A 15,182-nucleotide genomic window follows, 5' to 3' on the forward strand; every position below is an offset into this window, starting at 1 on the left:
ATAACCTATACATATAACAAATACGTTAATCTTAAATTTTAAAGAATGTAAAACATTAATGGCTCGCCCCCTTGCCACACACAGAGGTACAGAGCGCAAACAGATTATCAGTAATAGCTTTGCCCATTTGGAATAAATAAACATAAAAAAATAGAAACGCCTTGTTCGAGTTGCTTACAAGTGTAATCTAGTTAGACTCACTTCTCCAAAATCCTCTTTTGAAAACTCTCCCTCCTCTTCAGAAGATTCCTCTTCCGAAATGAGCTCATCCTCTTCTTCTCCACAGAAACTCTCCTCATCCTGTGACTGCTCCAGACAGTAATAACCAGTTAAATGAACACTGACTCTCTCAGAGTAAGGAGTAGACGTATTCGGGCAGGCATACACGGTCATCTCCTCGCCCTCTGATATTTCTAAGTTCAGCGGAGTTTGAGGGGCGGAGCGTGAAAGGAAGCAAACAATGTAGTCGATATTGTGTAGGATGACATGAACCTCGAGGCCAAAGTCTGGAGGGATATCGTTCGAGAGTTGTAGCACGGCATGAGAGACATGGAAGGACTGTTCCACAATACTCTTGTATTTCTTGCCACTCGTTAACTTGAGACCTGTTAAAAAAATGAGAGGAAAAAAAACAATTCAAATTAAGGGGAAAAATAAAGATTATTTAAACTGTGGTATTATGGAAGGATAAAAGGAGAGAAAGGAAAGAGGAAGAGGGGGAAAGGCTTACCCCAAAACATTTTTCTTCCTCAAGTGAGCACGTGGGCAATTCTACTGCGCATGCCTGGCCCCACCTACATGCCACGCCTCCTTTTGTACATGGTGGACACGTTGATAGAAGGTAAGAGAGCAAGAGAGAGCAATCATTAAGCATCCATTCACTTAGGCCACCACAGTTAAAGAGCAGAGGAGGGGAGACACGTATTGTAGGATAGCAAGATGGTAAGATACTCCAGGGAACCAGAAAATTCTACAAAGTGTGAGTAAATGACCATTCATTGATGAATATATGTATGTATTTATTTTAAATAGCATGTAAGTCTAGAGGGTTTGATCTCAGAGTACATTTTAAGGTAAGGGAGCATAGATAGTGTGTTTATGTTTTTTCTTAAATAGAATACTCGTGAGACGGCTCAGGCTATCAAGAACATGAATATAAGGAAAGCAATTCGTTACTTGAAGGATGTTATTAATCAGAAGCAGATTGTACCTTTCAGACGATTCAATGGTGGGGTGGGACGCAAAGCACAGGTGAGAATGTAGTGCAGGATTCTGGCATAATACTCAGCTTCTTGTCAGTACATTTTTTAATGAATTTTTTAAAGCTGCAAAGCACTTTTTAATTTTTTTAATAGTATATATCATTTATCAAAAATGTCCAGGAGATAATTCCATTTTCATATTTTTTCTGATGCATATCAATTTTGCTGATCAAAAATGGATTCGCTAAAAAAAATTTTAAGTTGCAAAAGCCTTGGATGCTATTTATCTCACTTATAGCATGCTTTGTTAGAATTAAACCAGTGGCTAGATGCATTTTTCAATGACTTATTCTATTATTTTTCCTCCAGTGTAAGGCCCACAAATGGTCTCAGGGACGCTGGCCGAGGAAGAGTGCTGACATTCTTCTCCAGCTGTTGAAGAACGCCGAGAGCAATGCTGAAGTGAAGATGCTCAATACTGACTCGCTGGTGGTTGAACACATATCAGTACAGAGAGCAGCTAAGATGAGGAGACGTACTTATCGTGCTCACGGACGCATCAACCGTAAGACTCTCCCTCACACTCAATTTGAATTAAAATATACAGAGTTGTCTCCAATATAGCATAAGAACATATACTACATGCATCAGAAATAATTTCTCTCCTATAGCCTTTTTTTGATAAGTGCATAAATCAGATAAAAATTTTCTTACTTCTCCATTGCAGTTTTTGTTTTATCAACAAGCAGAAGAGTATTTATTAGTTTTTTTTTTTTTTTTTTTTTTTGCAGCTTACATGAGTTCTCCTTGTCATATTGAGATGATTCTTACCGAGAAGGATCAGCCTGTACCCAAGCCAGAGGAAGAGGAAACGAAAAAGAAGAAGGTCTCGCAAAAGAAATTAAAAAGGCAAAAGCTGAAAGCTGCAATGACTGGGTCTGACTAGATAGATCTATCATATTAAATTATGATAATTTTGTTTTATGTCAAAGAAGAAATTAAGCAATTGAGGCCTCTTGTTCTAGTATACTATGCTTACTTTCTAGTAATTTATCCGCATACTCAATCCACGTGTTTTCACGTGCGTGTAATTGACTGACAATTGATGGATGTGGGATCTGGTTTTGTCGTAAGTAAAAGCATCAGCGTTTCGATGACAGTATAATATGTCTCCTTTTAGTCAGGAGTTCTTGCTTTTCATTTAAAAGCAATCAATTTAACGGACAAGGAAGGTAATCCTAGCAGCTGCATCTTATTTAAAACCATGCTGTATTAAAAATCACCCCAAACTTTTTATAGAGATCATTTAAAATTTGAATACTCATAACTTTAAAAATATTTGTCGGAATCAGCTCAAACTTTTTACACAGCATAAGAGCATCAATATGTATCAGAAAATGTAATAAAAATTGGGGTGATTTCGGGACCATTTTTTTTGGAAAAAACCATGGGCTATAGCCTTGGGCATTTTTCAAAAATTGGCTTGTTTTTAAAAATGCTCATAACTCGAAAAATATTTGTCAGAATCAGCTCAAATTTTCTACACAGCATAAGTACATCAATATGTATCAGAAAATGTAATAAAAATTGGGGGTGATTTCGGGACCATTTTTTTGGAAAAAACCATGGGCTATAGCCTTGGGCATTTTTCAAAAATTGGCTCGTTTTTAAAAATGCTCATAACTCGAAAAATATTTGTCAGAATCAGCTCAAATTTTCTACACAGCATAAGTACATCAATATGTATCAGAAAATGTAATAAAAACTGGGGGTGATTTCGGGACCATTTTTTTGGAAAAAAACCATGGGCTATAGCCTTGGGCATTTTTCAAAAATTGGCTCGTTTTTAAAAATGCTCATAACTCGAAAAATATTTGTCAGAATCAGCTCAAATTTTCTACACAGCATAAGTACATCAATATGTATCAGAAAATGTAATAAAAATTGGGGGTGATTTCGGAGCCATTTTTTGGAAAAAACCATAGGCTATAGCCTTGGGCATTTTTCAAAAATTGGCTCGTTTTTAAAAAATGCTCATAACTCGAAAAAAAATTTGTTGGAATCAGCTCAAACTTTCTACACGGCATAAGTACATCAATATGTATAAGAAAATGTAATAAAAATTGGGGGTGATTTTGGGGCCATTTTTTGGAAAAAACCATAGGCTATAGCCTTGGGCATTTTTCAAAAATTGGCTCGTTTTTAAAAAAATGCTTATAACTCAAAAAATATTTGTCAGAATCAGCTCAAATTTTCTACACAGCATAAGTACATCAATATGTATCAGAAAATCTAATAAAAAATTGGGAGTGATTTTTTGGAAGAAAGCATTGGCTACAGTGCATCCATTTCCTAGTTTTTTTAATGGTCAAAATTAATGGTAAAATAATGTAGATGTGATTTGATGATTTCACTTTACCCTTATTTTTTCAGTTGGTGTTTCCGAGTGTAATGTCCTGAGGTTGAAATTAACAGTTGGTGATATTATTAAATTTGGTCACTTTACTCGAAACGGTTTTCATAATGGCTGGATCGTCTGTGACTCGCTTAAATACTTCCCAATAAATTACAGTGTGAGTGGCTAATAGTCCCAGCTATTTGCATTGCCCATACAATGTAATTATATTTGAGTTTTTTTTGTTATTATTTATTATTAGGTATCTAGTGAATGCAACACTGTTGAGATTGAGCTCATAAAGCAGCTACCATTGCTCTCAATGGAGGCTTGTATTGGGAAAACCAGCATCACAATCATCAATATAATCCAAGTACTATTATTCTATTTAGTGTACATTTTTATTATTGGTGTAATATCTAATTTAGGAACGAATCCTTTCAAGCAGCTGGAGCTTAAAAAGTGACTTGAGCTCAGAAGTGAGAGGGATTAACTGAGAATTTTTTTAACGATTATTATATAAAATTTTGTATAATATTTAGTCATCAGTGGCAAATCTTGACATGACTTGTGTCTTCAATTATGGATCGTTTGGTTACGGAGAAAGTGATCAAGTGAGGGAAGAGATTTAAATAATAACGACATCACTGTTACTATGAATAGATTGTATCTCCATACAAGGATCCAGTGGATTATCTTGCCTTCTCAGCATTCCCTCACATAGTTGAAGGACACAAAGCAAAGTATTTGCACTTCATTTTCACAATCTTTAAATTTTCTATGTAGATCCAAAAAACCTCTTGATGAAGCTAATCATCCACTGGAAAATATAAGTAAGAGCCTGGGCATGGGGTGCCTGTAAACTTAAATTTTTTGCTTAATTTTCAGGGAGTCTTCCTCATTCTTTGATAAACCAAATGGACAAGTAAGCACACACAATTAGATTATACTTTTGCAGCAATATTGCTCAGCTTTTTACTAAATTACATTGCTAGCTATAAATGCAAAAAGAGTTGTCATAAAATGCATGTACATGCAGGCTTATATAGCAAAAATTGTGGCTATAGTAAATAGTTATGGAGGACTAATGACTCCTTTTTTGTATTGTACTATTACAGTAACTGAATTGCGTTGAAGTAAATTTGTAGCTCATTCTTTATGGAGTGTATCCTTCCTTTAGTCTCCGTTCTTGGCAGCTACAGTTCAGTGTTATTAGAAACAGGAAGAAGAGGCTGGAATATTTGAAAGAGAAAGTCCAGTCGTCCCAAGACCACTCATCAACACGGCGTCCCACTATGGCCGGGATTCACATACGCTCTGGAAGACTTGACATTTCTTCAAGAATATAAAGAGAAAGGATTGAGAACGTTTATAACAAGAAGTTGTGCATGGGCATATGTTATAGTACGATCATGTTTATGAACTTCACTATGTATCAAAGTACTTAGTGACACAAGGAGATAGTACAGTCGGTTCCTAGCAGTTTATGATGCCTTTCATTGCATCTGTAAAAGGCATAAAAGAAAAATTTTGTATTTAGAATAGCATTTTCAATTTCCATGTATAAGACAAAGCTCTTTGTATTTTAATAGCCAAACTATAAATGCTAGTAATATACCATTGCCAATATTCAGTGGCTTCACTGGCTACAGTGTATTTATTTATCTACCCATGCACTAGCTAGTAGTTACTATATATCACATGATGATTCAAGCATTAAATCAGTACTAGTCTCTCAGTACAGTCTACAGGAAACATGGCTCTCCGTTGCAAGGATGCTGTCATCCTTCTCTTTCTGTTAGCTTCCTTCACTGATGTGTCACTCTCCTTTGATCCATTAGGTTTATCTTTTATGAGTCAAAATTAATGTGGATTAATGTATGTTTATAATTCACAGATGATTTTGTGATGTCTGAGTCTGTTCAACGTGCTGCAGAATTTGAAAGATGGACGATAAAGGTTTAGTTTTGCCATTCACATCATATGTCACTAATACTTGAATCATGTTCTCATTTGTATCCACAATCTGTTACAGCATAAGAAGACCTATGCAACTGCAGAGGAATACAACTGGAGACTGCGTGTCTACACTGCCAACCATTATTATGTTAAACGACTGAATGAAGGGCATGGACCTGCTACAGAGTGTACGTAGCTATTTTTTATCATTTAGATGTCACTTATTTTCACAGTTGAGCTAAACCAATTTGCTGATCTCACTTTTGCTGAGTTTAAACGAATTTATCTTTCTTCATCATCTCAGGTAAATGAAAAATAAAATACATTATATATAGATGTGTGGTATATAATATACTATGTATCTATATAGCATTGCAGAGCAACTACTGGCAATTTCCAAATGCCCGTTAAAAAGAATAATGTTGAAGATCCAGTTGCCATTGATTGGCGCAAAAGGAATGTGATCACACCTGTCAGAGATCAAGTATTTGCAGCTCTTCTTGTCTTTATATTATTATTAAATTAAGGGATCATGTGGTAGCTGTTGGGCCTTCTCTGCTACTAGTTGTCTTTCAGCGCATTTGGCTTTAAAAACTGGGCAGCTAATCAGTTTGGTAGGCATGTAGAGAAATATCTTGAAAATGAATAATACTTTTTGTATAACAGTCGAAACAGCAACTTCTTGATTGTTCTCGTTCTTTTAACAATCGTGGATGCAAAGGGTTGGTTTGCTTTACTTTTCCTTTGTCTCCCTTCGGTCCATTATGTCTCACTATTATGCATTCTTTCATTTAGAGGATTGCCATCTCAAGCATTTGAATACATCAGATACAATGGTGGGATAGAGTCTGAGAGGGATTATCCTTATAAAGATAGGGAAGAAAAGTGTCACTTTAAACCTTCCTTGGTTGCTGCTACTGTCACTGGTGTTGTTAACTTTACTCAAGTATGTCAATTAATTCAGAGATGAACCTCTTTTTAACATGTTGTACTTTGCTTACAGGGTGCTGAGGATGATATTGCTGTAGCACTTGCTAATATTGGGCCTGTGAGTATTGGGATTCATTCCACTAAATCATTTGCAACTTATAAAAAAGGAATTTATCAAGGGTATATGATCTGATTCCTCTTCCTTCAATTTTTTCTTTTTTTTCTCCAGGAAGCTTTGCTCTAAAAATCCAAGGAAAATCAATCATGCTGGTAATTAATCAAAAATGAAGGTTATACAATAATTTGAAATCATACATAGTGCTGATTGTTGGCTACGATCAAACTGCATCAGGTGAAAAGTATTGGATTGGGAAGAATTCTTGGGGTACCAATTGGGGCATGAATGGGTAAGTGATTGTACTTACATTGTCTTAGTGTAGTTTTGGTATCTAATAAGCTAGTGATAGCATTTAAAAATACCAATAACTATATTCAGCTTTGTGAGGAGTTTGAGCCTAAAAGTATTCCTAATACATCACTCTCTCTTCCTTTCTCCAGGTACTTCTGGATCAGGAGAGGCCATAATGCCTGTGGCCTGGCCACTTGTGCCTCTTATCCTGTAGTTTAATGATATATACATGAGTTATGATGTCCATGGACAGTTATTATGTATATGTATAGCCTTTGATTTGTGAGGCACTGGCTTAATTTTGATAAATTTGTGAAATATAAAACACATGAAGCTTATTTATCCCGTTACCATGAATACAACCCGTAGCACTTAGCAGCAGATAATAGAGAATTAATGTTTGCCTTCAACTTGCAGCTTAGATATACGCTATGTTGCGCCGGCATAATCAATACCATTTTAAATTAACCCATAAGGCCAAGCTCTTTTGTGCTTTATAGCCAAACTATAAAGCTTAGCAGATACTATAATGCACAGAGCCAATATTCAGTGGCTTCACTGGCCACAGTTTGGGCACATAGTGTATTCATAACATCCAATTGTCTTCCCACTACCATCACATGACTGAAGCATTATACAGCACTACAGTCTCAATTAGCTTACAATGGCTCTCCTTTCCAAAGGCTTTGCTCTTTTCTTTTTGCTAGCTTCCTTCACTGTTGCTTTGCCATTCAGCCCATCAGGTACATCAGTACTTATGCTTGTATGTGGATCAGATTAGATGTCTTGTATTTTCATAGATGATGAGGTCATGGCTGAATCCTTTAATATGTGGATGAAAAAGGTTAATAGCTGAATCTATTTAATTATTTACTAATATACTTGTTCTCATTTTGTACATACAATCTGTTACAGTATGAGAAGACCTATTCAACCATGGAGGAATACAACGAGAGGCTGCGTGTCTACACTTCAAACTATTATTACATTGAGCAATTGAATAAAGAGCATGGACCTCATACGGAATGTATGTAACTATTTTCTGTTTTGTTTGATTTTATTCCTTTTTCATAGATGAGTTGAACCAATTTTCTGATCTCACTTTTGCAGAGTTTAAAAAAATTTACCTAACTGAACCTCAGGCAAGTAAAATACATTTATTGAATCATGTGGCATTAATCATAATATCTATAGCATTGCTCAGCAACTAATGGCAATTTCCAAAAGCCTGTTAATGCAAGAGACCCAGTTGCTGTTGACTGGCGTGAAAAAAATGTGATCACACCTGTCAAAGATCAGGTATTTGTATATTATGTGACTTTGTGTGGTTTATTATTGGTTAATTAAGGGAAAATGTGGTAGCTGCTGGACATTCTCTACCACTGGTTGTCTTGAGGCACATCATGCCATAAAAACTGGGCAGCTAATCAGTTTGGTAAGCATGTAAAAATATATCTTGAAATTGAATGTTACTTTTTGTATTTACAGTCTGAACAACAACTTGTTGATTGTGCTGGAGCTTTCAACAACCATGGATGTAACGGGTGAGTTCTGTTTACTTTTTCTTTCTCTCCTGCCCATAATGTTTACTGTTTGTTCTTTCATTTAGAGGATTGCCATCTCAAGCATTTGAATACATCAAGTACAATGGTGGGATAGAGTCTGAGAGCAATTATAATTACACTGCTAAGGATGGAGTGTGTCGCTTTAATTCTTCATTGGTTGCTGCTACTGTCTCCGATGTTGTTAATATCACTAAAGTATGTTTTTTCACATATTAACCTGTATTTAACATATTGCACATTTTGGTTCCATTTTATGGGCCCTCTTCCTCTTATAGGATGCTGAAGGTGATATTGGTACTGCAGTTGCTAATGTAGGGCCTGTGAGTATTGCATTTGAAGTCACAAAATCATTTCAACACTATAAAAAAGGAGTTTATCAGGGGTATGGGACATGTCTATCATCATTTTTTATATACTGATACCTATTTTACCCGCAGGGAGATAGAGGTTTGCTCTCAAAGCCCAGACAAAGTTAATCATGCTGGTAAACAATTCATAATGATTATAATATCAATGATTTGTTTTAAATCATAGTACTGGTTGTTGGCTACAATCAAACTAAATTAGGTGAAGAGTATTGGATTGTGAAGAATTCTTGGAGTGCCAGTTGGGGAATGGATGGGTAAGCATCTAAGCTATGGTCTATATAATTTAATTATAATAGTTTTGTCATTTCCCTTGCACGAAATAACACACTATAATGAAACTAAAGTATTATAAAAAGTTTTATGTGCTTTAAGTACCCAGGATAGCTATGCAGAAAGTTTATTCTAATATGCAGTATCATCTTTTATTTCTCCTTCCCTTTCTGCAGGTACTTCTGGATCAGGAGAGGCCATAATGCCTGTGGCCTGGCCACTTGTGCCTCTTATCCTATAGTTTAATACATGAGACTAGTTCTGAGTGCTGACTTTCTTTTTAGCAGAGACTAGTATTAGCTAATTAGCTGTAGACTGCTGTAGATTTATATTAGTTATTGTCTGCTAGTGTTGTGTTACAGTGTAAATTTTCCACGAATCGTTAAATAAATAAAGGCATGCATTCTATCAGGATGACATCAATAATACATCATTCATTAGACTACCGTACATCAGTCAAAGGTCACGATTAAATTTTATTTTGAATAGGTAGACCACCGGTGTATTGATCAACGAATGTAATTAAATTACAAAGGTTAAGTGTATTATGCCTTCCCTTGTCTATGTTTTTGATTAATGGAGTCACACAAACAAGTTATCAGTATTAAGCATTATTCATTATTACAACTGCAACTATGCTTTATATGGGACCATGGGAAAACCACTTTATTTTTATGTGTTAAAGTGTTATAGATTGAACTTGTAAAGAAAGTTTTTTTATTGTTACAGTTTGAGATTACTTACTTTAATGATATTCATTGAAATGCTTATGACGTCACAACAGGAAACCACGCCTACTTGTATTTATCGAGCTGCTATAATAGTGTGCCTATGAATACTCGTTTCTTGTGTATGTGCGTTTATTAAGAGAGAAAGGTCGTGTGAAAGAGTATCATACTGCGTCTCTTAACCTTCTAGTAGTTAGTTGCTGTTCCTCAACAGCCTGCTAGAGTGTCATGAGCTTTCCTGCTCTCGCTATCCCGGACGCTACCACTGCTAGGCTCAAAACTAAAAGTGTAAGTACCAGCACCTCTCACCTGTGTAACAAAACACAGTAGTGTTGTGTTGTTTATGATAATACCTGCACCAGGTTTCATTATTATTTTAATAATATTCCCTGCGTTTAAAAGCTAGCATCTGCATTCTAGCAAAGGCATTGAAGAAGCTACAGTAGCCTAAGGAAATGTCCTGGTGACACGATTCCCTAATTAGTGGAGAGAATGTCATAGTGGCATGATCCCCCCTGGAATGTAGAGTTGTACAAGCTAGTCTTGTATAAAGTGAATGCTTGCATGAAGTTGACTGGAAGTTATACTAAATATGTAATTTCTGAGCCTCCTCAGGTCATAGGAGGAGGCTTTGGAAACTCCCTAGGCATACCACAACCAACATTCTTGAGTCTGCAGGAATACCTTGCCTGCTGGCAATTACTAACTTTCCTGCCTACAGTAATCACAAGTGCTTAGTGTTTGTCGAATGAGCTTAAGTGTCAGCTCCATAGTATTAATACTGCATGTATTATTCTTTTGTACATATTTTTGTTAAGGTTTTTATTTCTGGCTATGTGTACTCCTTTTCAGATTGCAATGGCTGAATCTAATCACAGTGGTAGTACTAGTAGTAGTAATAATGATGCTTCGGTAAAGAGGCTAGAAAGACCGAGTACTGGAGGAAAGGAGCGGAAACTCTCGTCCTCACAGCTTGAACTTAATCGATGTCTTGAGACAGAAAATATCGACAGTGAACCTCTTTTAAAACGTATTAAGCTCCTCTTCTACTTACCATCCTCTCCCTCTCTCTCTCTCTCTCTCTCTCTCTCTCTCTCTCTCTCTCTCTCTCTTTTAATTTACATGCTCATCTGTATATGTTTTTAATATTTTTATTTATTTCCTTCCTCTTTTTCACTCTATTCAGAATACTCATGTGCTTGGCATAGAGATGGTAGTCTACTCATTCAGGGTCATTTGTACATCACAGCCAATTACGTCTGCTTCTATTCCAGCATACTGGGCTGGGAGACAAAGGTAGGAGACCATGAAGAGATGGAGATGACAGCATAAGTGCTACATGTACATGTAAATCATGTGTATAAAACCCTTACAAGCTTTAGTATTCAAGTTTTCAAGTGTGAATAAAAATATCAAAGTATTTAAAGGCATAAAGCACTTGGAATGAGTTGTGTGTGGTTAAAGCAAATGAAAGAGGTACATGTACAAGTATTATTATGGTAAATGAAAGAGAGAGATTGAGAAAGAGATAAACTTGTTTACTTTTTTTCCTTTAACAGCTGGTTATTAAATGTCGCGAGGTGATACAGATTTTCAAACAGAAGACGGCTCTCATCATTCCGAATGCTATTTCCATCACGACTCTACAACATGAAGTGAGTATATAATACTATACTATACTAATGATGCATTTTAAATTTCATTTTTGTACAGTTTTTCTTCACATCATTTATTCATCGCAATAGTGCTTTTAGAGTACTACAGTGCACATGGAAGAGCAGCATGAACGGAATTGTGAGTTACATGTACATGCACATGTACATGTACTTATAAGTAGATTTCTACATGTAGTTTACATGCCATACATGTGCATGTACGTGCATCTTAGACCGACTGTAAAATTCTACGCACTTATTCATATTCAGATCATATTCATCATAATTGGGAATGTGTGTAGTTCATTGTCCACCGGTTGTTAATAGCCTGTAGTGTTAGTGTAGGCCTACAATAGGAGTGCAATTGGTCTCATATTCTTTATAATTGATATATACTGTCACTGTCTGTGTAATGAATTGTACCTTTATGTATCTATAGTGCTTCAATGAATAGGGCCAGAGCCTAGTTAATGTTTTATTGAATTTGTAGAAGCTATTGTATTGTACATGTATTTCTTTAATTTACACATTAAGATGACATAACTAAAAAAATTGGCAAAATTGCCAACTTTTGGTGCTCAAAATAAAGCATTATTAAGATGTGTACTATGCATGTACAATAAGCATGCATGTACATATACTGTATATAAGATATAGTCTAATATTTATTTCTTCTGTTATTATGATACAGAACCTCACAAAGCCTGACCTAATAAGAATGATACAGTCGAAGAAAGAAGGAGGCGAGAATGGGAGCCTAAGAGGAGATGGAAGCGCTAATAATCTCATCCTTACAACGACTGATAACGAAGAGGACCTATTATCCACTGGTGGCAGCAATGAAGACATAAGCAGAGGAACTGGTAGCACAAGCATGATTTCCGATCCTGATCAAACCGATAACTCATCTATCAAGCTTCGGGTCGGAAACACTCGTCTCGAATCGACGAGCGATGACACTGAAACTGATTCGTGCTTGAACACTCAATCCGTGACTAGCACTGGAAGTACTACCTTTACCACAGATGGACTAGAGGAGGCTGGGAGTTTGAAGAGATCTCTGTCTCTCATGAGATTAAACTCAGAGGAATTCGGTGTCCTGGAAGAGGTTGATGGTGCGGCTACACCCAATAAAGATAGTAAAAGTGAAGGTTAGTGAGTGTATACCGTACACACACAAACACCCTCTGGATAAACACTCTTTGTGTCGTAGAAACTATATAAGTCCTTTATTATCAGTAGTAGACTAGTAGTACAAAAACTCCCTTTAGTTAATAAGACGCATTACCTCAAGTAGACTTTACACTTTTCTGAGATAGTTTTCCCTTAAATGTTTTGAACTGAAATCTGATTAAGTCATAACTACATTGTACATGTATTGTGACAATTACTGTAGTATTATTTACTTCCTTTTTGCTGTTAATGTTGATAAAATATACATGTAGAACCACACCATGTATCCTCATTGCACCACTAATTGTAATAGCATGATACTAGTAATGTGGACCGTGTACTACTAATTGTATTTATGTTTCATATTATTTGTTATGTTTGGGTCAAGTGTATTCATTAATATAATTGGGCCTATTCCTGATGTAAGTGTACTGGAATGCCTTCATCAAAGTTGGGTATACTTTCACTGTATTCAAACTTGTACTGTTTCTGCTCCATAATTGCATTCCGTGCATGTATCATTGTATGTATTGCGACTCTACTTGTCTCTCATATTAATTTAGTAAAGCAATCAGACTAAGTATAGCCTCTTATATATTTACTAATAGAATGAGGTATTTTGATTAATTGTTTGTTGTACCTATATAGACTACCTCTTGCTACAGCTTATACTGTCCTTTGCATCATTTCCTTTAGCCTGAGGAGGGAAAGGAGAGTTTAGTATGCCAGCAGCAATTATTTCATTTCCTATAAATCCTTACCAGTATACAGTCTGCTATGTTTTTATATGTGCAGTCATATAGTGCAGTTCTTAAGAAATTATTATAATCAGATGTCTCATGTTCATGTCAATCGATTGACATCATTGTACTGTGTACTCTTTGTTTAAATGAGCAGCATTATCATTATTAGTGGTAGTGTTTATATCATGATTCCTTTTCCTGCCCTTATGCACGTATATATTTGCACTGCCTCTTTAGTGTTTGTTTTATTATAAACACACAAACAAACACACTAGCACACATTCACTCGCTCTCAGATGCATATACACTCATCCATCCATGTTTGGCTTTTGTAGTACGCAAGTTCATTATGTGTGTCCTTTATTAGGATCTCCCGATGCTTCTGTTGGCAGGGACAATTTGAGCCAGCTGGTACAGATAGGAGGATACGGAGTCTCTTACTCTCAATTAATCAATACTTTGATCATTGTGCTGTAAGCAAATGAAGAGAGAGAGAGAGGGGGGGGGGAATATATTTAAAAAGGAATTTTCTAGTGTGTATAATATTTTATGCTTGTTGGTTGTACATGTAGTATAGTGTAGTGTAGTGATTATCTTTGATTATCATGCCACGAATAATTACTTGTAATCTTGCATCTGGAAAGTCCATGCATCCAAATATGCATGTGATATGCATTTTAAAACCATATTGAATTATGTTTAATATCAGCTATCGACTACGAGTTGTACATGTAATAATTTTTCTGGGTTAGTCATTATTTCAAAATGAAAATCTACCTTATATTTTAATCTTTCTTTTAGGATCACTGTTCTAGTTTTCTCAATGTTAATATTATTATGTAAACTATCTCAGCTCGATCCTAACCTCAAGGCGTGGTTGTCGTGGCAGCCGTGGTGTCAGGTCATCTGCAGCTAGTGTTGTCGAAATTGGTCACTGCCAATTTAAAAAGAAAATTTATATAGACTATTTGTCCCTTCTCCACCTCCCTCTCCCTCTCCCTTTATGTATTGTGCTTCAAATTATGCATTTCTCATTTTTGTACCATTAAACAGACTGGCTCTACATTGTATATTACTGAAATTTTAATAGAACAACAATCTGTACAACTAATACAATAAAAAATAAATAATTTTAAGGGCGTGACTACTTATTAAATTATGGGCGGGTCATGCCTGATTCGGACCACGCCTACCATCAATTTCCTTCTTGTGTTGGTCAAGATGGAGGCTCGCTGTTCTTTGTTGTTCTTGTCTTTCCTTTCATTTTTTACACTGTTAGTTCTATTAATGCCACCTTCAGCTGTTGCTGGAGGATCTCCCGAATCTACCAGTACCCTAGAACTAATAATGCGCCCGGATAACCCAGGCGTGAGTTGAACTTTGATATCATTATAAACTTTTATGCTTTGGTGTGTACAGGTCGAGGGATATTACTGTACTTATGTGGCCCTACCAAAAGAAGAGAGCTATATAGGTAAGACAGCAGGCTGGAGTGTGTGTTGTTTATATTATTTCCTCCTACACCTGCTTGTTTTTAAATGTATTGTGTTTCATTATGTTTTCCTTCAGTTGGATATGAGCCTAAGATGAAAGCTGGTATAGCTCACCACATGTTGTTGTTTGGTTGTCAGAATGTAGACGAAACTGAGGGAAGAACTTGGTTAGTCACATTATGTCTAGTTAATCCTTTTTTACATTTCTTTTTCATTCTCTCTCTCTCTCTCTCTCTCTCTCTCTCTCTCTCTCTCTCTCTCTCTCTCTCTCTCTCTCTCTCTCTCTCTCTCT

General features: G+C 36.0%; 7 protein-coding genes across 7 annotated transcripts in view; 6 read left to right on the forward strand and 1 right to left on the reverse strand.

The window, feature by feature from the left end:
* Window positions 1–136, forward strand: part of LOC100636338 (arylsulfatase G-like) — a 4,973-nt gene extending 4,837 nt beyond the window's left edge. Inside the window, exon 3 of the mRNA XM_003388818.2 lies at window positions 45–136. Within this exon, the coding sequence (XP_003388866.2) occupies window positions 45–136 (92 nt within the window). The remainder of the gene's footprint in view (window positions 1–44) is intronic.
* On the reverse strand, window positions 32–809 carry LOC109584566 (46 kDa FK506-binding nuclear protein-like). Its single transcript, XM_020000349.1, has 2 exons — window positions 731–809; window positions 32–605 (listed from the first exon to the last, which is right to left on the reverse strand). Exons 1-2 carry the CDS (start codon window positions 738–740, stop codon window positions 175–177), a joined length of 441 nt encoding a protein of 146 aa, XP_019855908.1. The 5' UTR covers window positions 741–809; the 3' UTR covers window positions 32–174.
* LOC100635576 (60S ribosomal protein L17-like) lies at window positions 760–2,213 on the forward strand. The gene is made up of 6 exons (XM_003388812.3): window positions 760–841; window positions 887–979; window positions 1,033–1,073; window positions 1,117–1,251; window positions 1,572–1,767; window positions 1,994–2,213. Exons 2-6 carry the CDS (start codon window positions 940–942, stop codon window positions 2,146–2,148), a joined length of 567 nt encoding a protein of 188 aa, XP_003388860.1. The 5' UTR covers window positions 760–841; window positions 887–939; the 3' UTR covers window positions 2,149–2,213.
* Window positions 2,214–2,246: 33 nt separating this feature from the next.
* Window positions 2,247–5,058, forward strand: LOC109584565 (uncharacterized). Its single transcript, XM_020000348.1, has 10 exons — window positions 2,247–2,331; window positions 2,383–2,434; window positions 3,636–3,775; window positions 3,860–3,970; window positions 4,026–4,076; window positions 4,140–4,211; window positions 4,261–4,340; window positions 4,384–4,430; window positions 4,486–4,522; window positions 4,778–5,058. The coding sequence occupies exons 1-10, from the start codon at window positions 2,308–2,310 to the stop codon at window positions 4,944–4,946; spliced, it is 783 nt and encodes a 260-aa protein (XP_019855907.1). The 5' UTR covers window positions 2,247–2,307; the 3' UTR covers window positions 4,947–5,058.
* A 187-nt stretch (window positions 5,059–5,245) lies between these two features.
* On the forward strand, window positions 5,246–7,243 carry LOC100636464 (cathepsin L1-like). The gene is made up of 12 exons (XM_003388819.3): window positions 5,246–5,438; window positions 5,495–5,556; window positions 5,633–5,744; window positions 5,790–5,860; window positions 5,927–6,040; window positions 6,084–6,170; window positions 6,223–6,278; window positions 6,352–6,502; window positions 6,560–6,666; window positions 6,716–6,756; window positions 6,806–6,893; window positions 7,045–7,243. The coding sequence occupies exons 1-12, from the start codon at window positions 5,354–5,356 to the stop codon at window positions 7,112–7,114; spliced, it is 1,044 nt and encodes a 347-aa protein (XP_003388867.1). The 5' UTR covers window positions 5,246–5,353; the 3' UTR covers window positions 7,115–7,243.
* A 263-nt stretch (window positions 7,244–7,506) lies between these two features.
* Window positions 7,507–9,526, forward strand: LOC100636590 (pro-cathepsin H-like). Its single transcript, XM_003388820.3, has 12 exons — window positions 7,507–7,638; window positions 7,696–7,739; window positions 7,811–7,922; window positions 7,970–8,037; window positions 8,090–8,194; window positions 8,244–8,330; window positions 8,384–8,439; window positions 8,505–8,655; window positions 8,736–8,842; window positions 8,898–8,944; window positions 8,995–9,082; window positions 9,275–9,526. Exons 1-12 carry the CDS (start codon window positions 7,560–7,562, stop codon window positions 9,342–9,344), a joined length of 1,014 nt encoding a protein of 337 aa, XP_003388868.1. The 5' UTR covers window positions 7,507–7,559; the 3' UTR covers window positions 9,345–9,526.
* A 406-nt stretch (window positions 9,527–9,932) lies between these two features.
* Window positions 9,933–14,505, forward strand: LOC100636715 (GRAM domain-containing protein 1B-like). Its single transcript, XM_003388821.3, has 8 exons — window positions 9,933–10,114; window positions 10,679–10,856; window positions 11,013–11,122; window positions 11,386–11,481; window positions 11,540–11,620; window positions 12,173–12,632; window positions 13,765–13,870; window positions 14,199–14,505. Exons 1-8 carry the CDS (start codon window positions 10,055–10,057, stop codon window positions 14,311–14,313), a joined length of 1,206 nt encoding a protein of 401 aa, XP_003388869.2. The 5' UTR covers window positions 9,933–10,054; the 3' UTR covers window positions 14,314–14,505.
* Window positions 14,506–15,182: the final 677 nt, after the last annotated feature.

This window comes from Amphimedon queenslandica, unplaced genomic scaffold (genome assembly GCF_000090795.2).
Source record: "Amphimedon queenslandica unplaced genomic scaffold, v1.1 AMPQUscaffold_13197, whole genome shotgun sequence".
In the NCBI taxonomy this organism is placed as follows: Eukaryota; Metazoa; Porifera; class Demospongiae; order Haplosclerida; family Niphatidae; genus Amphimedon; species Amphimedon queenslandica.